The following is a 26,567-nucleotide window of genomic DNA, read 5'->3' as shown; positions in this document are numbered from 1 at the left end:
AACAAAGTAAAACTATTTCCCCGTGTTCATTCCCCCCCCACCCCCCCCAACACACACACACTGTTCCTCACACGTTCTTGTCAGCTGCTGGAAATGGCCCACCTTGATTATCACTACCAAAGGTTTTTTCTCCCCCTGCTCTCCTGCTGGTAATAGCTCACCTTACCTGATCACTCTTGTTACACTGTGTATTGTAACACCCATTGTTTCATGTTCTCTGTGTATATAAATCTCCCCACTGTATTTTCCACTGCATGCATCCGATGAAGTGAGCTGTAGCTCACGAAAGCTTATGCTCAAATAAATTTGTTAGTCTCTAAGGTGCCACAAGTACTCCTTTTTTTTTGCGGATACAGACTAACATGGCTGCTACTCTGAAAAATGCATCTATGCTGAAATTCAGGTGGATTCCTAACCCAAGTTGGTTCATATGTACTGTGTGTATCTTGTACGAGAGTCCCAAATGAAGTTAACATGGGTCTGGTGTTAGTGTACTGATTGCCTGCTTCACTGCAAAATCCTCATGTGGGCTGTTGAAATTCCTCACTGGGGAGGCATTAGAGGTACTAAGGCTGATAGTGCTCTGTGTTGTTAACATCCAAGTACTGTAGCTGACTATTCTCAGTTAGCTCAGGAATTCATGATCACCTGAGGACCGTTAAACGATCCTAGGTGATTGCTAGCTGCGCAGTTGTCCACACTTGTGATTTGGAATTTGAGTTGGGATTGTGGGTGTCCGTTGGAAATTTTACCCATGTTATGGACCTATCCTTACTGCCTCTGGTTAGAGGTGGCGGAGCGCCTTTCCTGAGGGAGTGAGGAATTCTTTTGTATGGCCTGTTCTCAGTGATAGATGGAACGTGACCATTTCCTGAGGGATGTGAGTTATCCATTTCTCCAATAGGAGGAATGTTTTGGCCGGACTTCATAATCTCATTCTCAGCGATCGACAAAGTGGCCCTAGATGTCTTCTTCTCCGGCTTTATCTGCTCAAGTCACTATGGTTTACAGGTGACCTGCAGCAACTGAAATGAGAGCTAAAATGGAGCACTGATGACAAAAGTCTCAATTTTGGAACCTATTTCTTGCCTCCTTCCTCCACAGTTTGAAATTTGTTTACCTTTAAGATCTACAGTTGTCCATCTTAGTCCTGAATCTATTTATCCAGGCTTGCGGGGAGGGAGAGATGCAGTAAGGTTTTGCATTTGGGAAGGTGTTGAAGTATTGTTTGAATTTGATCTCTGGTTTATTTTTATTGCGTGATTTGGGGGAAGATGTTAGATATTTAATGTCACTGTACTTTACAATGGTTAGTTGCCTAGTGATTGAGATGAGAGCCTTTGTTTTATAACTTCTTAAAGATACAGTATATATAAACAAATATGGTCAAATGGGAAGTTAAAGCAAAGCTGGGAATAGATTTTGGGTCTATTGTCTCCAGCCTCGTCTTCAGACCACTAGATCACAGTATATTATACTGCCATCCTGGATTCTAGAGGTCAATATTGGGTCCTGGTACATTGAGACCTAGGATGGAAACAGATAAGAATGCACTTAGTGCCTTTAGGCTAGGAGTGCTTTATATAGCTCAACTACTGCTGGAGTAGCGTTGCCTGGCTCAGAAGAAAACAATATTCTCCTGGATGGATGGGGTGTGTCTGTGTAGGAGTGGCACAAATGGGGAGACAGGGAAGCCCAGTACTCTGGAGGGTGGATAGGAAAAACTGTATCAGAGTATGGATACTTGCATTTTTGTTTATGAATTGTAATTTTTTTGTTCTATGACTTTGAAAAATACAAGCTGGGCTCATAAATTGTTGAATATCCCATTTCTTTTTGCTTCAGGTGTTGATTTGGAAAATGGTTCTTGTGCTCATCCCACAATTCCTGGCAGAGAGTCCCCTTTCTTGCCAGCAAATCATGTGACAATGGCAAAAGGAACAGGTTTAGTTCACACAGCCCCAGCTCATGGTATGGAGGATTACAGTGTAGCTTCCCATCACCAGCTGCCCATGGTACTTTTGTTTGTTTGTTTTTCTCCTCGTTTTTAACCTGTATATTTTTGGTCACACACCACTAAAATGTAAAGAGTCACATAACTTACACATATTGCATGACATTTAAAATTGTTTTGACACCTGTATGTAACCATCTCACTGTCCCTGATTAACTTGAAGACCTGCTGTAAACAGCATTGGCTGAGGAAGAGCAAAGGCTTGGATTCTAAAAACATAAGTAGGAAAAATGGTTCTGCTTTTCAGCCAAGTGTTGCCTAACCTTGGTAATGTAACAGTGGAATGGAATACTCCTTTTTGGAGAAGATAAATTATAAATACAGAGAGATCAGTTGCAAACTACAACTTTTTGTGCCTCAGTTTGCCAAGCCATCAGTAATATAGGTAATAATTGTTTTTAGTATCTCTCAAGGAGCTTTGAGGTCTTTGAGAGATTCTTGGGGAGGAGCAAAGATGCTCTGTAAATGTAACAAGTGTTAGCTAAAAGGAACAAATTAATCCTCTTTCATGGGAATTGCTTAAAAGAAAAAGGAGCTTACCTGTCAAATAATTTACTACAGTTCTATAACATGTAAATTTTTCCTTGTAATATTCTAGATTTCTGTTGGCTTGGCTTCCCCCCCCCCCTTGCTGTGAGATCATCAGAGTGTAATTTGATCAGCTCTTGAATAAAGGAATTTGCATGTTAATAAAGGAATTAGTAATTGGAGGAGAGCTGTCCAAGGAAAATCTAGGAGATGGTGACAAGAGTATTTGCTTAAATACATCTCAAAGTGCTTTACGTTATACTGAGGGGAAACTGAGACAAAGAGTGGCTAAGTAGTGACTTGCCATTGCTTATGCAGCAAACTAGTGGCAGCACTGCGAATAGAACTCAGCTCTTGTATTTTGCAGTCTAGCACCCTATCCCTTGGACCATACTGTCTATAGTAGTGTTGATTAAGTGGTGCTGTTCACTCTTAATCAGTGCTGAACTAATGCTGCTGCATGATGTTATGGGGTACTGTTCTGTGGAAGGTGACAGTCGTTTGGATTAAACGTAAAAGTGAGATTTTTGCAGCTTTTTGCAGTTTTGTTGCCAAAAACGTCTCACCTCACTTCTTGCAAGACTGGGGCTAAATTTCCAATGTGGGAAATTGTCTGCCTTCCCCTGTAGCTTCAAATGGATAAAGTATTTTTTGCCTTCTCTATTGAGCTAGTTTTCTGCTCCGTATAAAGGCTGACACCTTCCTCCTCAGAAGTGGCTGTTTCAGTGATGGATGAAGTGATCCCCGTATGTGTAATCAATTTGCAATATCTGTGTGCTTTAGGAGCTCTGGCAGAAAGGATTAATACACTGTTTTAAAGCTGAGCCTGACATGATCTAACTTGTGCTTAAGATTTTTTCCTTGGCATTATTTCTGGCTAAGTGTACTTCTGTTTTGCTTGTAGTTATTCTATCTGTTAAGAATTAAGTGGAATAGTACTCTTTGACGTGGTGTAATAACATGAATGCTGTATCTTCACAAACTCAGTGGAGTTCATCCTGTGCTGAGGATTCAGGCTCAGTGGCATGTTGGCAAATTTCAGGGTTGTTACATCATAATTACCTTTAAATATTAAAAGTGACACCTTACTTTTCAGCCTGCTTCAGATGTATGGTATATTATACTGCAATCTTAGTTCATAATTTCAGATTCTTGTAAAATAACAGGAATACAATAGTCCCTTGATATTTTGACATTACTAAAAAATATTCTTGTTTTTAGGATTGCCTGGTGGATGAAGGTGGATTTTTTACAGAAGCTGCAGGTCCTGAGCTTCAAAACAAGGCTGTACTGGAAGAAGGAAATGAAGCTGGTTAGTATCTTGTGTTCAGTTAGTCAATATTCTGTGAAATATTTTGAAGGCTCATGTAAACCAAACTAATTTTACAGTGAACAAAATATTGGCACTTCCTGTTATCATAAGGATGGGAATTGGATTTTGGGGAAAGGAAAGAAGTGGAGTTAGTGGCACCAGTGTGTTGTGTTAATCTGATTTTTTATTACCGCTAACTCTTAATTCTCACTCTCATTAGTCATTCAGATGCTTCAAGCAGCAAACAGTTTATTAAAAGAGGAGAAATGTGTACATAGCTACCCATATGATTGGAGGACTAAGAAACCAGTGATTATTCGTGCGAGCAAACAGTGGTTTGTAAACACAGCAAATATCAAGATTACAGCCCAGGTATTACACTTCGTTACATAGTTTGCTATTTGAGGGAGTGTAAAGGACATTACTATCATATGGGGTCTTTGTATAACATGTACATTCCACTTCAAAAGTATGCTTTCCTCCCTAAGTGTTTGCTATCAGCTGCAAAGTGTTTGTAATCACAGTCTTATTAACAGTTAATTTAGAAATTACCAACAGTTACATATTCATTTATTTGCCACCAACTTTAGACTAATTGTGCACTTATGCCCTTTCCCATTTAAGACTCCGAAGAAGAAAGTTGGGAGAGCTGGGTTCAATACCTCCCCTCAAGCCCAGATTTCCTGTATGACCTTTGCAATCACTTAACCTCTCTGTGCCTCAGTTCCCGATCTGTAAAACTGGGATAATAGAGGACATGTGAGGATAAATACATTAAAGATTGTAAGGTGTTTGGTATCGGGGTCATATAAGTAGTTCAGATAGGTAGATTTAAGCAGAAAATAAAGTGAGTGGTGGTGACATCCATGAGATATCACTTCGGAGCATATTATATCAATATGTGAGGATTTCTGCCGGTAGCTGTTTGTGCCCTCAGAGAATAAGTAGTGTCCTTTTGTTAAATTCTGAATTCTCGCCAACCCTGAATAATTTTAGTTATGGTTATTTCATAGGAATTGTTAAAAAAAGTGAAATTTATTCCTGCATCAGCAGTGAATAGAATGCTAGAAATGCTGGACAGAAGGACATATTGGTGCATCTCAAGACAGAGGAGTTGGGGTGTTCCGATTCCAGTGTTCTATCATAAGACAACAGGAGAATCCCTTATAAACAGGTATCTATTTTATTCATATTAAAAAATAAGAGACCTGTCTTGCTCTGATATGGAAAATATTAAAACTACAAACAACTGAAGTGCAAGCAAATTCATTTTGGTTCATGACTGTGTAAAAGGTGTGTTTTTTGGCAGTTAATTTTATATTGTTTAGTTATTTTAAATGGAAAAAGAGGAGCCAATGTCTTATTACTGAATGTGGTTTAAAGGTAGTAGTCGAGGTCTGTCTCATTCCACTAACCCGCAATCAGTTGAGCCACCTTCTTGACAGTCGTCTGTGATTTAATAGATTTTTTTCAGGAGAGCTGATGTTAGACATCCATATTAAATGTAAAGAACTGCATCCTGTAGCTAGAACAGATTATGACTATAATCTCAGCATTATGACCTCAATTATGCAATTATTTGTTACAATAATTTCTGAAATTGAAGAGCTGACAGATGCTATTCTTACAGTTAGAATTTTTTTCCTAATATATGATCTAGATCTCCCTTGCTGCAGATTAAGCACATTACTTCTTGTCCTACCTTCACGGCCATGGAGAACAACTGATCACCATCCTTTTTAAAACAGCCATTAACACATTTGAGACTGTTACCAGGTCCTGTCCCAGTCTTCTTTTCTTTTCTCGAGACTAAAAATGCCCAGTTTTTTAACCTTTCCTTAAAGATCAGGTTGCTCTAAATCTTTTATCATTTTTGTTGCTCTTCTCTGGATTGTCTTAAATTTCTCCACATCTTAAAGCGTAGTGCCCAAAACAGAATGTAGTACTCCAGCTGAGGCCTCACCAATGCTGAGCAGAGCAGGACAATTACCTCTTGGGTCTTATATATGACACTCTTTTATATCTATTGCAAACTCTCCTTTTCATGAGTTCACAATAAAAAAAAATAATCTGAACTGAGTTTTAAAATATTAGTACATTTCAGCCTAGTACACTGATCAAAACAAATCAAGCAAACAACAAAAATCCCCCAAAGAATTTTATTAACCTTTTCCAAAGTGTTTTTCTTCTGATTGTCTCTTACACTGATAGCTAAACTGCTTTTAGTTTTTAAACTGAAACTTTTGTTGAGCTTAATGACAGGTTTCAGAGTAACAGCCGTGTTAGTCTGTATTCGCAAAAAGAAAAGGAGTACAAGTACTCCTTTTCTTTTTGTTGAGCTGTTTATTTTCATGATCAGGGTACTACCTTTAGCTTTTTGGGGGGAAGAGGTTTTAAAGTAGGAGTCTACCCTATAAGATGACTTTGTAAAAATGGCATTGTGGAGTCCTTGCTTTCCATATTTGATTTTTGGAGTCAATTCCTGCCTTCAGATACACAAGTGTAACTCAGTTGAATTCAGATTATGCCCTCAGTGACCCCTGTGCAAATCCCTTTAAGGATAATAAGATTGCATAGGTGAAGGGGAGTGGAAATTGGTTGCCAAGCCTCTTCTGGCTGTCTCTGTAAAGAATCCAGCTTGACTTCCAGAGTTCAGGGCAAGTTTTGAGGACTGAACAAATTTGATATGGAAATTCAGTCAGACACAATTGATATGGAACCTAATAATGCCATTTCTACAAATTTGGTTCTAAAGTGGCATACACTTTTTACATTTAGTAGGCAATCCTGGTGGATAGGGAGGAAGCGTTAGATGTGTGGTATGTCTTGACTTTATAAAGGCTTTTGATACTGTCTTGCGTGATATTTCTCATTAACAAACTAGGGAAATACAACCTAGATGGAGCTACTATAAGGTGGGTGCATAACTGGTTGGAAAACAATTCCCAGAAAGTAGTTGTTAGTGGCCACAGTCAAGCCAGAAGGGCATATCAAGTGGGGTCCCGCAGAGATTAGTTCTGGGTCTGGTTCTGTTCAATATCTTCATCAATAATTTAGATAATGGCATGGAGATTACACTTATAGAGTTTTGCAGACAATACCAAGCTGGCAAGGGTTGCAAGTGCTTTGGAGGTAGGATTAAAATTCAAAATGATCTGGACAAACTGGAGAAGGGGTTTGAAGTAAATAGATTGAAATTCAATAAGGACAAATGCAAAATACTCCACTTAAGAAGGAACAATAAATTGCACACACACAAAATAGGAAATGACTGGCTCGGAAGGAGTACTGCAGAAAGGGATCTGGGGGTCATAGTGGATCACAAGCTAAATGAGAGTCAACAGTGTAACACTGTTGCAAAACAAGCAAACATCATTCTGGGATGTATTAGCAGGAGTGTTGTAAGTAAAACACAGAGTAATTCTTTCACTCTGCTGGAGTTTTGTGTCCAATTCTGGGCACCACATTTCAGGAAAGATGTGGATGAGTTAGAGTCTGGAGGAAAGCAAAAAAATGATTAAAGTTCTAGAAAACATGTCCTACCAGGGAAGATTGAAAAAATTGGGTTTGTTTAGTCTGGGGAAGAGAAGACTGAAAGGGGACATGAAAACAGTTTTCAAGTACATAAAAGGTTATTACAAGGAAGAGGGAGAAAAATTGTTCTCCTTAACCTCTGAGGATAGGACATGAACCAATGGGCTTAAATTGCAGCAAGGGTGATTTAGGTTGGACATTAGGAAAAACTTCCTAACTGTCAGGGTAGTTAAGCACTGGAATAAATTGCCCAGGGAGGTTGTGGAGTCTCCGTCATTGGAGATTTTTAAGAGCAGGTTAGACAGCCACAAGTCAGAGATGGTCTAGATCAGGGCGGGAAAACTTTTTGGCCTGAGGGCCACATCAGATTTCAGAAATTGTATGGAGGGCCGGTTAGGGGAGGCTGTGCCAGGCTGTGCTCCCGCCTCCTATCCGCCCCTGTACTTCTTGCTGCTCATGCTCTGACGGCCCTCCCCCCCCCCCCACCCCCCCCCCCCACACACACACTCCCTGTCCTGTGACCGTCCCCGGAAACCCTGCCCCTGACTGCCTCCCATGGCCCCATCCAACCCCCCCTCCTTCCTGACTACTCTCCCCGGGACCCCTGCCCCCATTCAACCCCTTCCCCCCGTTCCCCACCCTCTGACCGCCCCGATCCCATCCACACCCCTGCCCCCTGACCACCACCCCGAACTTCCCTGCCCTCTATCTAACCCCCCCTTACCGCGCAGCACGGAGCACCGGTGGCTGGCGGCGCTACAGCCGCGCCCCCCCCCCCCCCCAGAGTGTTGCCCGGCCGCCCAGAGCGTTGTGCTGATGTCGTGTAGTAAATTGCTCTCTGTAACTGCTACCAGTAGCACATTCCTATGTGGAGCAGTTTAATATACTACACCGGCAGCGTGGCATGCTGAGACTGCAGGGGGGAGAGGCCAGGGGCGAGCCTCCTGGGCCAGGAGCTCAGGGGCTGGGCAGGAGGGTCCCACAGGCTGGATGTGGCCCACGGGCTGTAGTTTGTCCACCCCTGGTCTAGATAATACTTAGTCCTGCCATGAGTGCAGGGGACTGGACTAGATGACCTCTTGAGGTTTCTTCCAGTCCTACGATTCTATGCAAAGCTAGTCAATGTGTGTGTTGTGTGCACACAGTTCTCTTTGTTCACTTCCTCTGTCTGTGGTATTTGTTATCAGCATGCAAATAGTGCCAAGGTACTCTTGGACAGAAATGTGTAAAGGCTCTATATATTGGGTTAAGATAATCTCTTACATGTGGAAGTCATTCATTTAGCATTTACAAAAAGGCTTCAAATATATATTTACAAAATAAAATATGGCTCCTCTGCAGGAGCCATTACAGTCCATCTGGAAAGTAGCCTTTTAAAGAAATATTTTTGCTTTTAGTATTCCCGAATTGTGTGGAAAAATAAAGACGGTTTAGTATTATGATAAAAACAAAAAACTCCTATGTAGCACAACTTTGCAGTCAGTCAACAAGCTATGAAAATGTGTCTTAAGCAATATTTTCCTCTGAAATTATAGATAAACACCATAATATGTACAAATAGGACTGATTGCATACATTTAGCTGGGCAACAGGGAACATATTTGAAGGTAGTGCTGGATAGGAATTCTCCTTTAGTTATATAGCTCTCTTAAAGGTGAAGAACATATCCCGAAAGGTGTGCCTTTGTAAACATTTGAGCTGTGGCATGTCGCTGGAGTTGTATGAACAGTGGCATTGTTGGGGCATTTTTATGGAGAAAACATCGCAGTAGATCAGTAACTCCACCTTTGTGTAAGCCTATTATTCATGAATATCAAAAAGTGGCATGTGGGGGTGGACAAGGGTCAATACAGTACATGAGATGAAAGAGTAAAATTGTATGATTGAAAATTAGATTTATTCGGCTGCCACATCTGTTGCTCTTTTAAAAAAAATAATGAGCATTGACTTAAAAATAAGTATTGTACAGTTTGTTCTTCTAAATATTTCACAGTACAGCAGGAGATGCATTTTCTCTAAGTTAGCCATAGCAGACTTCTGGTTCCAAAGCAGTTAAGGCATGCAGAATATTGGCCTACAGAAGTGACAGACAAATTTAGAAGACACAGTCTGTCAATTCATAGGTCATTTTCCTGTATACCAGTTCTTAATCAAATGTACAGCAGTCCTTCATATTTTATTGTGGTTGGTTCTCATACATTACAGTATTAGCATGATATGGGACATGAAGCTTCTAATGTCTTTTAAATATTCAGACTTATATAAATGAATGATACAAAATTATAACAAAATATTCCAAAGAATTTTGATTGAAAATTGCACTTATTTTTTTTAACTCCAATGCTGTATAAATGTGTGTGGCTGCTCCACATTCTGTCAGTAGATATCAAAAGTAACAGCATCTCCACTGGAAGTCAGTGTAGTCCACATGGAGTTGCTGTTACATCTGATAATACTGCTGGTTAGTCTAGAATGATTCCCCATACTTTATCTTAAAATAGTAACTCTGTTAAAATAAACCAGTGGTATTTTTCTGTGCAAGTATGGGTATGCCCATGGACTTGCCATTTTAAAGTCAGCAGCATTCTATTTTGCCGGATGTATGTTGCATGCCCTAAGACAGTAAGCTGTAAAAAAGTTTGCAATTCTGCTGTTACTTTCAATTTTAAAAGCAAGAACTAGATTCTAATCCTGCATAAGTTACATTTAATGCTTCATCTCTCTAAGAGTCTGCTCACTTACTGGCATCCACATGTGGCATTGCGACATTTTGGGCATGCAGCAACAAGCATAGTTTTCCAGCATTAAAAAGTGATCTAAATGGTGTTCTAACGCAGATAAATATTAAATCCCACAAAAAAGTACCTCTGTCTCCTCAGCACATTTAAGCCGTGAGTTCAAAAGTTTCAGTAAAATGGCAAATTCCTACTTCCTATATGAGAGAGAAGAGAAGTTATACATTAAATAATTGCAGTTTTCAAATAGTTATTATGAGAATGTGGGTAGTAGGAGTGTCTCTGTGTGTGTGTAAAATTTTAAAAACTGCACAAGACAACAATTTAACAAATAATCAATCTGACTCATGCAATTGCTGTTCTACAACATCAGGTTTTCAAGTAAATATTTTAATTCATTTTTTTTCTTAGATTTATTGAAAAAGTAACAATATCCTAGAGACTAAATCACTTTTTAAAAACAAAGTCAGGAAATTAAAAGCAAAGATTTAGAATAGTGGCTCACCTCAAGTAACAAATACAAGTGCGAACTTTTATAGATTTCTACTACTTAGCTTTACTAATTCATTATGTGAATATTAGTATTAATTCTTATATTGGACTAATAAAATTTTCTAGAAGTGTTCTCGCCTTTTCCTGTGATTTTATTATTAGTTAGGTATGTAATCACTTCACTTCAATTTTACCTAGAAAATCAAGTTGCATGTTTTTTGTATAAATACATCTAAAACTGTAAGTGAATAACTTTATCAAATTTACTTTATTTAAAACATATTCCAATAAGTTCAGAACATTAGCAACTTACCCCTTCCCTTCCGAAGTACTGTCCAGCAGAGTACCGTATGGCAAAGTACTGATACCTACGTAAAAAGAAAATCTATCTTTCACTCATTATTATACAAAAAGAAAAAGGACTAGAGAACACTGAGAACTGTTTTTTTTCTTCTGCTGGGAATCATCTTAATGCTACTTAATTTCTGATAACGCCCTAAATAGGCAGTCAGTACAAGCAATATCAGAGTTCAAAATGATTGGCTGGTGTCATGGTAGCATGAATTACCTCATGGGTTTTCACTGTTAGAGACCTAGCAAGTGACACGTAATACAAGTTATTTTAGATATGATCTATGACTATAAGGCAAAGTTTTACAATGGGGTTTATTGCTTACTCTCTGAATTATTGTACTCACATAGAAATGTATAGATTGTAGAGTGATGAGTAATTATTTGAGAAAAGTTTTTTCACTGGCACTTTGATATATTTATGTATAGAGAGAATTTCACCTTCGTTTTTAAAATATGCATGCAGTACGTGTACTATAAGTGCAAAAATAATAGGGAGAACACTTATTATTCATGAGAATCTTGGGGAGAGGTCAGAGGAGTGGCTTTTAAAATCTTTCATGGGGGCAGAAGTTGCATTCTTGGAATCTTAGATATTATATGCAACCGCTTTTTAAAAATACTTTATTGTATGATATTTAAATTCTCCCAGAGTTTTTGTTACAGAGATTGAATTAGATGTAAATAATTTCAAATTGCTGAATCTTTACAATTAGTTGATTTCAGACTACCATAAAAACCTGAGAATACTGGTTAATGATTAGTAAACCTGTCAATATTTGACTACTTTTATTTCATATAATTAATTGCATAATGTAACCAGGAGTATCTGACAAATTATCTGATGCTATTATATTGTAGAAGAGAAAGTTATCTGTTAATTCACATCAGCTTCAGGGGAATTTGCACTCTAAAATAAACTCCTACTGATGTTCGTAAATTAACCATATGGGGTTTTATTTTGTATAACATTAAGCTTGATAAAGGCATAGTCCAACCCATGATGTCTCTGTAGACGTATTTATGGAGACAGTAGAGAAAACCATTACGAAGTGGGGTTGGCGAAACCTTTGTGGTAGGTTCATTTTCTAATGCCATTCACGCACACACACAAGGAAGATTGATTGCACGGTTGCATTTTCTTCTGGAGGTCTACAGGGAACAACAAGTAAACAAAATTCTTTATTACAGATAACACAATTTGCCATTCCATATATGTGTCTGAGTTTTCCTCTCATTTTCTTACCTTTTTACTTATGGCTACCAAGTAGAAATTTGGGAGAATATTTTTGCCACTAATTCTGTTGAGGCTGTCTGTCTGGCAAAGTATTCTGGAGCAAACACTGTTCATTTGGAAAAGAGGTAGGTAGGAGGGAGCTTACTGCAAGTGTAATACAGCATTCTCTGTCATTCTTCTGTACAGTCACTACTTCCTATATGCTTTAAAAATCAGATGCAGACTAGAAGTCTTTCTGTTCTAAACCTTCTTTTGAAAAGCTTAAGTTAGGAATTAATATTTTTTAGTTAGAAGAAGGCATCATTAGTATTTTGTAACAGTTATTTAATTCCTATTGATTGGGTTAAACAGATCTATTATTCATCTGCCATTTTTCATAGAACTTGTCCCTCCTGGGGGTTGCAAAACCCAATGCTTGTTGACAAAGTAGAGTTTTGACCTACTTAGTGGCTCTCATTTGATGGACTACTCAGGTTTTTTCCCTCCACAAATTACTATTATAATCCATCAGTCTATACAAGGCATACAATGTGGACATGGCACAGAAATAGCATTGATCTTAGTGGATGATCTTGGGGCAATGAACAGCAGTCAGACTTCCCTGTCAGTATTTCTAGTTCTATAGAAAATCTTCCAGCACTACTCATGAGGCAGCTGATTTGACTGTAGGGACTGATAGGAGTAAGCAGAGATCCGAGGTTATGTTCACTCTTTCTAGAGCAACGGCCGGAGGGTTTTCACGTGCAATGACTCTTCTTTGGAGGGCTCATTTCTGCTATGTTGTCAAGCTCTCTTGTTCAGTGTTCACATGAAGTCTGTAGGATAGATTAGCTGCAGTGTCAATATGTTGATGACACTTATCTCTACATCACCTTCTTTTCTTCAAGCTTGGACAGCTTATCCCTACTCACCCAGTATATGACAGAGATTGCGACCTTCATGTCGGATCGGATTGAATCTGGAACATGAAAATGATGCTAGGTGGCGGGGAACCCTTAATTGAAGGTCCTTACAATCTTCCTACAGAATTTTTCCAGGTAGCTTGAAATTGTGGAGTGTTACCTGGCTCATCTCTGCTTATGGGCATTCAAGTAACAGTGTTGGTGATTTTGTAGAATATTATAGATGGTGACAACCATCTTGAATTTCACTTGGGGACTGGATTTGTTGCCAGTGCAGAATACTGAGTACAGGTGTAACATATTTCTTATATGCAGAAGGCAGACATCTTAATTCTTATCCAGGTGGCTTCTATGGTTAGGCCTAAATAGGATCACCATGGCTAGTTGTGTATCTAAGATGAATGAGTTGTGTATCTAAGACCTCAGAGACTGTGTATGCTCTGTTGCAGTCTCTGCATTCAGTAAACATGCTCAAAAGCTATATCACCAAGAGCAGTGTTTGTGATTGGTCCCTAGCTCTGGAACTAGCTTCTGCTAGAAATCTGTCAAACTGGGCCCAAACAAACAATATATGTTTTAATACAGCTAAATGTAAATGTATACATCTGGGAACAAAAAATGTAGACTATACTTACAGAATGGTGAACTTTGCCTTGGGAAGCAGTGACTCTGAAAAAGACTTGGGGGTTGTGGTGGATAATCAGCTGAACACAATCTCCAAGTGTGATGCTGTGACCAAAAGAGCTAATGGGATCCTGGGATGCATAAACAGGAGAATCTCCACTAGGAGTAGAGAGGTTATTTTACCTCTGTATCTGGCACTGGTGTGACCACTGCTAGAATACTGTGTCCAGTTCTGGTGCTCAGAATTCAAGAAGCATGTTGATAAATTGGAGAGGATACAGAGAAGAGCCATGAGAATGATTAAATGATTAGATCAAATGCCTTGTAGTGATATACGCAAGGAGCTCAATCTGTTTAGCTTAACAAAGAGAAGGTCAAGGGGTGACTTGATTACAGTCCATAAGTATCTACATAGGGAACAAATATTTACTAATAGGCTCTTCTGTGTAGCAGAGAAAGGCATAACAATTCAATAGCTGGAAGTTGAAGCTAGACAAATTCAGACTGATGTACATTTTTAATAGAGCAATTAACCATTGGAATAATTCACCAAGTGTCGTGGTAGATTCGCCATCACTGACAACTTCTAAATCAAGAATGGGTGTTTTTCTAAGAGCTGTGCTCTTAGGAATTATTTGGGGGAAGTCCTATGGCCTGTTATACAGGAGATCACAATGGTCCCTTCTGGCTTTAGAATCTATGAATAAGTGTTTGAGGCTGCTAACCTTTGCAGGAGATGCAGGATGCGTTCCAGAAATAGGCCAATTGCAAATAATAGAAATCACCTTCACCTCCACTGCGAGAACATCTTAAGACTCTACGTCAGTCTGCTCTTTATTGAGGAAAGGTTGTTACATTTGTGTGCTAAATGTTGCAAAAGTATGATCACTTAAACGTTGTAATGGATGTTTTAAAAATGTATGGACTAATTTTATCCGTGATGCTAGTCTGTTGAAGTGCTGTTAGCCATGTTGGAGTTGCATAAGGGATGAGTTTGGCCCATTAGCTAACGCTGTATCAATTCTCTAGACTAGAAACAATTTGGCTGGCTTCTTTGGGGTTATTATTTATCCATACCAGCTAAGGACCCCTTGATCAAAGCCTGTGAAACTTTTCCAACTTGATGCCAGAGCCATTAGTCAAGACTGATTAGTATTTCTATTCTGTGATTTACTTCAAGAACAATTCCACTTGACATGAACTGGGGTTTACCTTGTTATAAGTATACTGTAGGGACATTAGCAAGGTCAAAACTGAGTTATTTTCTTTGGATTTATGCACATCCCAGAAATCTGAGGGAGTCCACCTTGAATGCTAGTAGTTCAGTTTTGGTTTGAATTTTTGATTTGCCATGTTTTACATACAGAGAGACCAAAACATGTCAAATTCTTGAGTGTCGTAAGCCATTGCTACGAAGATACAACTCCTGTTTAAAAAGCAATAGCAGTTTTGCCAATGACTTCGTGTACAGGCCCATAATCAGCAGAAATTTAGATTTCATCAGAGCAGAGCTCTTGAAATATCCTTTTTTAAGTAAATGAAGATGTCTCGCCTGTAATCAAAGATCTTCATGAGGGCCTCTGCACATTCATGCTCTTGAGAGGCACTGGTGGTGTAGCTTGGATTCATGGAACCTTCTGGTTGCCACACCCACACTGTCCCGTCTCCTCAGCTATAAAAGGAGACATGGCACACCAAGCACCTTAGTTCTTTCCACTGCCTCTTTGGGTTCAAATTTGTAACTCTGAGGAAGAGGGAAAGATGAGCAGGAAGGGCAGAGGTCATTCTGAAGAACTCTGGTTACAAGTGAGTAACCTTCATTTCTTTTTTTAAGTGACTTCTTCACATTCTCACTCTTGGGAGCAGCATTCCTGCCTCTGGTCAGTGGGACAAGGAGGCCTACTTAAGTAATTGTAATGCTCCGCTGCCAAATTGTGCGTCTGATTTAGTTGCCAGATTTGAGGAATGTTTTGGGAAGTATGAATCAAGGTCCAAGTGGCAGCTCTACAGTTTTCTATTATGCAAATGCTTCGAAGGCAGACTGTAAAAGCAGTCTTCACTCTAACAGAGTGTGCTTTAAGCCCTTCTGGAACAGGAACTGTTTATAACAGTCTTTAATAGAGTCTGACTCACTTAAAAAGGTATTGGGATGTGATTGCCTGAGCTTTAGTCTTTTCCGCATAAAAGACTAACAGTCTTAGAGATTTTCTGTATTCCTTAGACCTATTTAAGTAAATCTAGCATTCAAAGTGTGTTGCTAAGCTTCCCTAAGGAGAGAGGCCTAATGAGAGATACTGCCACAAAAGTACTAGCGAGAGGACCCATGTAACCACAGGTTCTCTAACTGGAGGGGAAACACACTAAGCCCTTCCAAGAATATTTCCTTTTTACTGTGGCTTATACTGTCTTTTGTTCAGCTGAGCTATAATGTGTTGAGGTGGCTGCAAGATGTCCCAATTTTGTAGGGGCAGTCCCGGTTTTGGGTGCTTTTTCTATATACAGACTCCAACGAGAGATTGCTGAATTGGAATTAATTTGCAAACTGGACGCAATAAACTTAGTCTTGAATAAAGACTGGGAGTGGATGTGTCATTACACAAAGTAAAACTATTTCCCCATGTTTATTTCCCACCCCCCCACCCCTACCCACCAACCCACCCCCACACGCATACACTGTTCCTCACACGTTCTTGTCAACTGCTGGAAATGGCCCACCTTGATCATCACTACAAAAACTGTTTTGTTTTTTCCCCCTCCCCCTCTCCTGCTGGTAATAGCTCACCTTACCTTATCACTCTTGTTACAGTGTATATGGTAACACTCATTGTTTCGTGTTCTCTGTGTGTGTATAAAATTGCCCCACTGTATTTTCCACTGCATGCATCCAATGAAGTGAGCTGTAGCTCATGAAAGCTTATGCTCAAATAAATTTGTTAGTCTCTAAGGTGCCACAAGTACTCCTTTTCTTTTTGCAGATACAGAATAACACGGCCGCTACTCTGAAAACTATCTGCTGTGTCATTAGCCCTAGAATTGGACGGAGGGACACACAGACTCCTTGTCATAGTTGAAGTAGTTCCAAGCACCAGTGTTCTTCAGACATTGTCTGAATAAGCTTGACGTGGTCTTGTTTGGTTTTTTGGAGAACAGGAATTTGTGTGTGTGCGGGGGGGGGGGGGAGCGGGGAGGAGGAGGGGAGGAGAGGAGGGAATGCATAGAGGAGACCTACCTTTCCTAACGTAGAAGAATCCAGTCCAACATTGACTAGTTGTCTACTTCTGTTCTAGACCAAAACTTGTGATGTTTGGAATGGTCTTGTGTCCATGCAGGCACTGTGCTGTATTGATTGATTGATCTGTGGTGCATTGCCCTCTGGGTATATAGCAGGGTTCCTCACATTGCTTCTCACTGAACTTCAAGTCAGTGCAAGAAATGCCATTTCCTCCAGTGTTATGGGTGGTGGTAATAATTGGCAAGTATTTAGAGCATTTTATCTTAAGTCGTCTTACAAAATATCTTCACAATGTACCCTTCTTGGCATGCATTTTCACATGGATTAGTTTCCTAAAATTTCTTACTGTTGTAACTTGACCAGCTCCACTAACTTAGAAAGGGCGCCAGGCAGCTGCTGGTGTGTTAAACTGTGACTGTTGTTGCCTGGAGGGGCCACACTGAGATTGCACAATCAGGGCAAGCTGCAAAGAATGGTGCAGACAATCCCCAAAACTGGTGGTTATTCTAATAATTAGATTCACCAAGCCAGCAACAAAACAGCTTTTATAATACCTTACTGGTTACCCTGAAGCCAAAACCACAGTTTCCTTAAAGCAACCCAGCCTTGGGCTGCCACCCAGACAGCCAAGTCAAAGATGATGAGGATTACTGAAAGTCTTGTTCATCATATATAAAGTTCTACCAATCCTAAAGGATCAGACACATTATCCACCAGGACAATGAATATTTCAGATTTTACCCAAATAAACGCTTACAGCCAATTCTTATTAACTAAACTAAGATTTATTAAAAAAGAAAAGAGAGTGAGTATTGGTTAAAAGATCAGTATACATACAGATATTAATAAAGTTCTTAAGTCAGTTTCATAGTACAGAGGGTGAGTTGCAAAAAGTTCATTTCAGAATCTGTTGATCAGGTATAGTCCAAAATAGGCAGTCCGTGTAGAGAGTTTGTTCAGATTCTTCCATGACAATTATTAGTGTAATCCAGACTGGAGCTGGAGACCTCAGTCTTGTGACTCAAGCTTCCTGTGACCAAGCTTAAGCAGATCTGAGATACAGGATTGGGGCCCTAGAGTTCTTTTGTAGATTTCTGGCAGGCTATTGGGAGCCTCTTGACAGCAGGTGTTCCTTGTGTGAAGAATAGTGGCCTTGAAGTAAAACTTCCTATTTCCTGTGTATACACAGGTAATTAGGTGCGTTCATCAGCGAAGGTAACTAAGGAGTTCATAGACCGTTTACTACAAACTTCAATAAGAACTATAGACGATATAATTACACCCAACTTAATGTTAACATCCCCTTTTGATCTCTGAATCAATAGAATTTGTGACAGACAGGAACTGTTGGGTTACATTGTTAACCTCTAACAAGATATAGATGTAAACAGACCAATACAATCACTGTCTTCTTCCAGTTCTCTAACAATACAGGTTTACATTTCAAAGCTCTAGTCTATCTAATATGGCTTTGTTAGCTATTTTTAAGGGATGGCCCTAATTACCATTTATACGCTTTTTCTAATATGTCTTTAAAGGTTTAATTTGGGTCATTTAGCCTGCTAGTTGCTTAACCCTTTCTGACCCAGCATTACAACAACACACAAGTTGAAGTGCTGGCATTTGCCAGTGTCTTGGCTACACACAAGTACTCACAGTTGCTAACTGTGGACAGTTTTAGGAAGAAAAACTAACGTGGACAAGGCCAAAGTGTGTAGAAAATTGAGAAAATGAAAGAAAGAGGTAAAGTGACTCTCCCAGGGCCACAAAAAGTCAGTGGGGAAATTGGCAGTAGAACTTGGGAGTTCCAGGCTCCCATTTAGTTGTGTGCTCAGGCTGCTAGAGATTACCTGACTTGTTGCAGGAAAAATGTGAAGCTTGAAAATCTGGCTCCACTGATGTCAACTACAAAACTCCCATTAACTTCAGTAGAATTTCACAGAAAGCGTTAAACTTGGTTTGGTAGGCAAAAAATAGAAGAAGAAAATCTTTATTAAAATGCCAGCAGGAGCATGACATTGCTGCTGTATGTGTGAAATCATTCCGTAGGCTGAAATGACTTTGTGGTTTATTAAAATAAATTGTACATGTTAGTGTTATTTTAGAAATTAGATACAAAACAGGATTGTGTGGGGGAAGGATGGGGTCTTTGTAATTCCTAGCCTGTGAGCAAAAGATGTTGGATTATTTAAAACAATATGAGTGTAAAAGATTTTTCCTTTTTAGAACATTCCTCTTTGTAAACGAATTATTATTCAAAGTGAGATCAGCTAATTCAGTAGGGAAAAAAATCAAGATTAATGCAATAGCATAGTGGGAAGGAGTGGGGGAGGGAAGAGCTCAAATAGTCCTGATCTGATGCACTAACCACAATCTCAGTGAGTCTGCAGTTCATAATTCTTCAAGAATCTATAAAGGTAGAATACAACACATTTTGTTTCGTGCAGTGGTTCTCTATCACATACATCCTTCAGGCGACCTCATAAGAAAGAGAACCTCACTCATGGACCCACCTCGCTTCCCAGCCCACCAATCCTTCACTGCACATTTCTCAAAATACTGCATCATGTGTATCACTTGAAAAGGCCCTGCAGATTACTGGTGGTTCATGGCCCAGGCTTGAAAACTGCTGCTTTAGTTGGTTTGGTTTGTATCTCAATACACATCATTACTTTGGGTCTCAGGTACTTTAAGGAATGTAAAGTAGCTCCTTGATTGAACTGTGCTAATCTGTTTCCTTCTTACACAGCGAAATCATAGAGAACATTATTAAAATAGTGGAGCAGCAAGGAAGTGATGCATGGTGGACTCTTCCTGTTGAGCAGCTTCTACCAAGAAAGGTTGCAGCAAAGGTAACTGTCTGATTGTAAATGTAGGGGGTGGAAATTGGTGTGTGGCGGGGAGGGAGAGGGGGACAACCTAGATCTCTCATAACACAGAAAGTGCAATATAGCTAATGCTATTAATTTCATATTGAAGGCACTTGAGGGCTACAGTGATGGGCAGCAATATTAAACCCTCAGATATTTCTGTGATCCTTAAGATTTTTTTATGTCAAATGAGAGTACATCCAGGTTGTGTATTGTACTGTGCTATATCTCAGTGTTGTACGTCAGATTGGTGCCAGAAATTTAGGATGCATTTCTACTGGGCACTCTCAGCAGGTAACTGAGGGCACAGTTAATGCACAGTTGGGCTCAAAATGTTTCTGTTGGATAAGTCTAGTTTTTCTGATGTTTGTATTTAGTACTTGCTACTGTTTGTATTGCTTTCATGGCTGAATTCTTCAGCCACTGTGCACATATAAAGTATGTGTCCAGTATGCAGTTCATGTTGGCTTCTGACTTTTGGGGGGGGAGCTAGGATCATTAGTCTTCTGAAAAGTAACTATCACATCTAATTTTGTAAATAACTACTTGCAAAGTGTGCATGCTTCCTGACATCTTCTGCAAAACCGGTGGGCCAAAACCAAATTCTGCTGTGGTTATTTCTACTTTGGGGACACTCACCTTCTTCCAGTTAAAGGTACAGGATTTTCTATTTACTCTTATTAACGCTATTTAACTGTTACTTTATTAGGTCGGTAGCCATGATGTACTGGATTATGTACAGGGACAGGATGTCCTGGATATCTGGTTTGATAGTGGAACTTCCTGGGCTCATGTTTTGGAAGGTATGGAGTTGGTATATGTTGAATATTCTTTTGAAATGCTTGCTGGGCCAGATGCACTGCTGTCGTGCACAACACTGCTGAAGTCAGTGGAGTTGAGTTGGTGTAAGTCAGTGGCAAATTTGGGATGAGTTGATTGCAAAGCTTTTTAAGAACAGGATTTGATGTTTGCAAACTCATTTTCAATATCGTGAAAGTTCATGTTTTTCAGTGAGTTATCCTTGATCATTCTGGCATGTGAAGTACCATACAAATTTTTAAAATAAAAACTAAGGATGCACAGATTTAAAATTTCCTGTTCCTGTTATGAAAGCAGTTCACTGCTAATGTGCAGACCTCAATTTATTTTGAATTAACGCATTTTAAAGTTTGTGCTGATGTGTACTGAGTTTGTCTTTCAGAGTTATATAGAACTAAGACTAGAATTACCACTGAAAATGTTAATCATAATTACACACTTATAATAATATACATCAATGCAGAAGTTGTCACTTCTGATCATTTTGTGTAGCAAGTGCAATTTCCTGTGCTGTGACTTTGTACTGCGTGTCCTAGTGCAGACACTTACTGTTGAGTAGTTTTTTAATAAAGTTACTTTTTCACATTACAAAAGCTGCAATGTTTAGTGCCTGAGATTCCATGCATGGAATATAATACAATAAAGTTACAATTGAGTTGTACATGTAAGCAACCTCAAGAAAACAAAGGAGCGATATTTTTCAAATTTTAGAAGTACTTGATATATCCAGAGGAGGCTTCAAAGTTAGGTGCCATTTCTGGGTAAGAAGCTGGTGCAGTACATCAGGTTTGTTGAACTTTAAACCAGGAGTATCCAACTGTGTGATAGCAATCTTGTTGAATTGTAAAACATGTTGGCATTAGAGATTTTATTTCCTAGCAACGCAGTAAGGCAATGGTATCCTCAGCAAACAGTATATTTTCTAAAGGACAATTGTATACATTAAAGTTCATATTTTTAAACTAGTTGATTTGTAAAAAGTGACTGTACCAGAGCTATTTACATTCCTAACCCCCTAAAGACATACTTGAATAATGACCATAAATTAAAGGCACAATTGTTACTGCAGTATATTCTATAAAATTATCTACAGGATGCTTTGTTTTGCTGTTTTTATTTTCTTGCATTAATAGTCCTCATAGTAGCATTAGCTGGACCATACCATAATTTATCAAAAGAAATGGGAAGGCTATAGTGACCATGCATATATTGGAACATTACCCCAAATAGGGTGGACACTGTGTGCCATCTTTTTCTGCTGTCCCAGACAAAAAACTGTAAGGTTGAGTACATATTGGTAACATAAGGGTGTATAACTTCCAGGGACATAGCAGTCAGTAAAAGTACCACAATTTAAAAGTCAGGAAGCTCTCTGTAAAGGTAGCTGAACTATCTTAACTCAGCATCATAGAGGAGCTAGCCCTACGTTTGCTCTCTTCTGGGTGCAGTATAGAAATGTACCCCACAGACTGTTGATTTAGTCTGTTCCATGCATTCATGTTGCTGAGACTAAATGTGGTGTGCTGTCGCCTCACTATCATTTGGTCTCTTCACACAGGTGCTATAATTTCATGATCTTAATCTGAAGTTTGGGTAGTGTCCAAAATAGGCTGGGAACTTCCAAAACCAGAAGACAAGCTCTGCCTTGAATATCTCGAAAGGTCGGGGGTAGGGATGGGAGTGGGATGGGGGAGGAGCTAGCAGAGGATTTGGCAGAGCAGGGAGGAATTTTTCTGTTGAATAGGTAAATCCAGTAAATTAATGTTAATTTTCTGCTTTCCGTTCTCAAGCTAGAGTTGACCATAAGTGTTCAGAAGGACTTTCTAGTTGTAGTGAACATCACTTCTTAATGTCACTTAATCATACAGCTGTGTGTAAATCAACTACAGTTTTGGTGAAAAAATTCTCCTTTTTCTACTTACACCCTTCACTCCCTCTAGAGGAAGCAGTTTCTGGTTTGAGCTATCTTTCCACATACAGTGTGGTTGGTAAACTAACTTTTTTTTTTTTTTTTTAAATAAAGCATAGATCTCCAGCAATTTTCTGACAATCCTGTTAAAACTGATGTGTTCTAGCACTCCTATTTAAAAATCTTAATAACCTTTTTAAAAATTCATCAGTTAATCTTTGGTTGTGTGCACTGTCATTGAAATGAGTTCAATAAATTGAGTAAATTTCAGTTCTCTTTGTTTGAAAATCAAAATTTCTCATGGTCACATTGGCATCAATAATGCTTTCTTTGGAGGAGGTCACATGGTTTACATCTCTCTACATGAAAGAAAAATTGTTCTCTTTAACCTCTGAGGATAGGACAAGAAGCAGTGGGCTTAAATTGCAGCAAGGGCAGTTGAGATTGGACATTCAGAAAAAATTCCTAACTGTCAGGGTAGTTAAGCACTGGAATAAATTGCCAAGGGAGGTTGTGGAATCTCAGTCTTTGGAGGTTTTTAAGAGCAGGTTAGACAAACACCTGTCAGGGATGGTCTAGATAATACTTAGTCTTGCCTTGAGTGCAGGGGACTGGACGAGAAGTCCTCTAAGGGTCCCTTGCAGTCCTGTGGTTCTATGCGTACTTTCACGTGCACATTCACCCACAGAAGGTTCCTCAGATTCCTGGGTAGGACAAGAGCACGACCAATGCAGAGTGCTCCAATTTGGACTAGCTACAGTGCCTAGGGTCCTCACGGAGGTCATCTCAGTAGTGACGGCCTGGATGAGATGAAACAAATACATCATCTCTTCATATCTGGACAACTGGCTCCTGATGGGCAGATCCAGCAAGGCGGTCCAGGCAACAACCCTGTTCCTATTGTGTCTGCTGTCTTCCTTGGGAATCTGCATCAACAAAGAAAAGTCCACTTGGACTCCCACAAAGACCATAAACTTTATAGGAGCGGCCCTAGGCACTACCGCAGCAAAGGCCTACCTCCTTACTGAAAGATTCCAAGCCATGAACAACTTGATAAGACAAGTTATCCTCAGACCTTGGGCCACAGTCAAGGTCTGTCTTTCCTTGCTGGGCCACGTGGCCTCATTTACTTACATAAAACCATTTTCCAGGCTCCACCTCTGTTGCTTGCAGGCCTGGCTCTGGTCTATTTATTCACCAGACAGACACAACAGGAATACAAGGCTAACAGTTTCTGCCAGGGTAACAGCTTCTCTTGTTTGTGGGATGAACCCAGAACAAGTGCATGGGAGAGTGCCTTTCCTTACACCCACACCTGATGCGACCATTATCATGTATGCATCCCTCATATAATGAGGAACCCACATAGACCGTCACAGTGCACAGAGTATTTTGACTCCTTGGCGGGCCAGGAAACATACAAACTTACTAGAACAAAGAGCAGTCTGTCTAGCTCACAATGCGTTCCTTCTACTCATTCAGTCCTGCCGATCCCCCTGCTACCTCTGCAGAAAATATGCCACAACAGGGCTAGGGTCATCCTCATTGCATCCAAGTGGCCAAGACCGTTTTGGTTTTTGGATTTCCTGTGAATGTCATCCCATCAGTATCCATCTCTCTCCAAATCTGTTAACTTAGGAGAATGGCAGGATCAGACGTCCCAACCCAGGCCGCCTTCATCTCATGCCCTGGTATTTGGATGGGAGCTTGGCTGCCGGTGGGTGCAGAGCATCCACTAATTTTTCCCGTGGGTGCTCCAGCCCACAGAGTCAGCGCCTATGTATTTCACAGAGGAAAAAGTTTCCCTTTATGTCTACCCAGAATTCATCCCCAAGGTAATTTCAGAGTTTTACTTGAACGAACCTATTCACTTACACGTATTCTTCCCAAAACATTATGCTTCCAGCAAACAAAAGAGATTGCACTTCTTTGACATCAGACAGGCCCAGGCCTTTTATCTGCAAAGAACGAATCCCATTAAGAAATAACTGACACTGTTTGTTGCTATAACAGAGCGATTGTGTGAACAAGCGTTATCTGCCCAGAGAGTCTCTAAGGGGATCTCTGGATGCATCATTCTCTGTTATCACTTGGCATGTATTCCTCCTCCAGATAGGGTGAGGACCCACTCTGCGAGAACACAGGCAAACTCAACACCATCTCTTTGAAAAGTACCTATACTGGACTTTGTCAGGTAGCCATCCACACCATCACGAAGCATTATGCCCTAGTCCAGGTCTCTTCTGCAAATGCAGCTTTGGGGACAGCTGTATCACAGACATTCATACCAACTGCATCTTCACAACTCCTTCCTGTTTGAATACTGCTTACCCATCACCCATATGTGGAGAATACATAAAGGAACCAGCACTTGAAGGCAAATGAAGGTTACTCAGCTGTAAGTGGAAGTTCTTTGAGATGTGTGGGTCCCTGTCTATATTCCACTCTCCTTCCCCACTGCTTCAGATCTTATTTGATTCACGGTAAGAAGAGGAACTGAAGAGGTGTACCTCTGCACCACCTTTTGTACCCTTGGTTCTGGAGCACGAGGAGGAAAAATAGCATGGTTTGTGGACCAAGGGACACTACTTGCTAAAATCTCCCATTTCAGGCACATGGTGCACATGTTTACCCACATGTGGAATACAGATAAGGACCACATAGCTCAAAAAATTTCCAGTTACAGGTGAGCAACCTCCATTTCTCTACTTGCTCCCCATGTGGGGAGAGGGAGATGGTTTTTGATTATTTTTTTTCTTGGCTAGAAAGTAGCTCAAATTAAAATGAAATATATTTTGAATTCTGAACCCCTGTAATTTAGGGTGTTGTAATTCAGGATCTCTGCCCAGTTGACTTTATTTGGTAGAAAAATTCTACCTTTGCCCCTAACCAGCCAACTTTGAGGCTAACATTTTTTTGTGGATTTTAGTGTGTGGCTAACATAAAGCTTATAATAATGGGAACTCAGTTGCAGCCTTGGTTATGCAGTAGCATACCACCTCTCTATGAAAACAAAAAACAATAGCACGGCTGGTCAGGAATAGGTCATGTAAAAGTCCTCTTGAAGCAAGAAGAAACTTTTAAATCTGCCTTTTAAAACAGTTAATCTCATGGGCCTAATTCAGCAAGGTACTTAAGCATGTCCATAAATTTAAACTTATGAGTAAGTCATTGAAGACCCAAAAAAAAAAAAACCAAAAACCAAAAAACCATGCACATTAGTTATAATTGTTCTGTACATAAGGGAAGAAAAACAAGTTTAAAAATTTAAAAATACACTACTTTTTTGTTGTATGTGTTATCATTTGAGGCTACAGACTTCTGCGGCAGCTAAACGTTTTGCAAAAAAAAAAAGAGAATATTGAATCAGTGGCTTTATGTGTAAAGGATGGTTTAATGTATTGCAAGGAACATCTGTCTTTATGGACAAGGCTTTCAGCAGTGGAGAAATTAAACAACTTTATCTTGAATATTATAAAATGCAATGTAAATATTTACATTTATGTGGCTTCCCTTTCAGAAACAGTCACTAACTTCCCATGTTTCTACACAAAGCAATTTTACTGTGAAAGGTAATGCACAGAGATTTCTTTTTTCCAAGATATTTCTTGAGCAACCTTTTTGTTTTTTAGAAATATCACAGCAAGCAGAGCCTCCTGTAGCCAAATTCATGATGGCATACTGGCTTACAAAAGATAGTGTGCCATATATATGTAAAAGTACCGTTTGTTTTTCCTGCAAAAGTTCAGCGACCGCAACAATTCTCACAAAGGTTCTTGCAGTTTGTATTGTCTTGTGATTACTAAAAGATATACATGGCTAAGGTCCTAACAAAGGACAATAAATGCAGGTAAAATTCAAGATCGCTGCAGGGTTTAATATGTGATAATGACCCAAACGTTTCATTCTGTTGCTGTTAGCTCAGTTAATGGAAATGAACCACTGATGCTTCTGCAAACACGTAACAAAAAATGATACAACTGATTACCAAACAATCAGAATTTCTGA

General features: G+C 39.6%; 1 protein-coding gene across 2 annotated transcripts in view; it reads left to right on the top strand.

The window, feature by feature from the left end:
- IARS2 (isoleucyl-tRNA synthetase 2, mitochondrial) overlaps positions 1-26,567 on the top strand; it is a 52,118-nt gene that overhangs the window by 9,509 nt on the left and 16,042 nt on the right. For both annotated transcript variants that reach the window (XR_013345717.1, XM_077813746.1), the window contains exons 9-14: positions 1,846-2,015; positions 3,764-3,854; positions 4,075-4,226; positions 4,868-5,028; positions 19,711-19,813; positions 20,541-20,634. Coding sequence is in view for 1 of the 2 variants with exons in the window: in XM_077813746.1 (XP_077669872.1) it covers positions 1,846-2,015; positions 3,764-3,854; positions 4,075-4,226; positions 4,868-5,028; positions 19,711-19,813; positions 20,541-20,634 (771 nt within the window). In the remaining variant the exon portion in view is untranslated. The remainder of the gene's footprint in view (positions 1-1,845; positions 2,016-3,763; positions 3,855-4,074; positions 4,227-4,867; positions 5,029-19,710; positions 19,814-20,540; positions 20,635-26,567) is intronic.

This window comes from Eretmochelys imbricata, chromosome 3, assembly GCF_965152235.1.
Source record: "Eretmochelys imbricata isolate rEreImb1 chromosome 3, rEreImb1.hap1, whole genome shotgun sequence".
Lineage (NCBI taxonomy): Eukaryota > Metazoa > Chordata > Testudines > Cheloniidae > Eretmochelys > Eretmochelys imbricata.
Note: the sequence above shows the minus strand (reverse complement) of the source record. Positions and strands in the feature narration are given on the sequence as shown.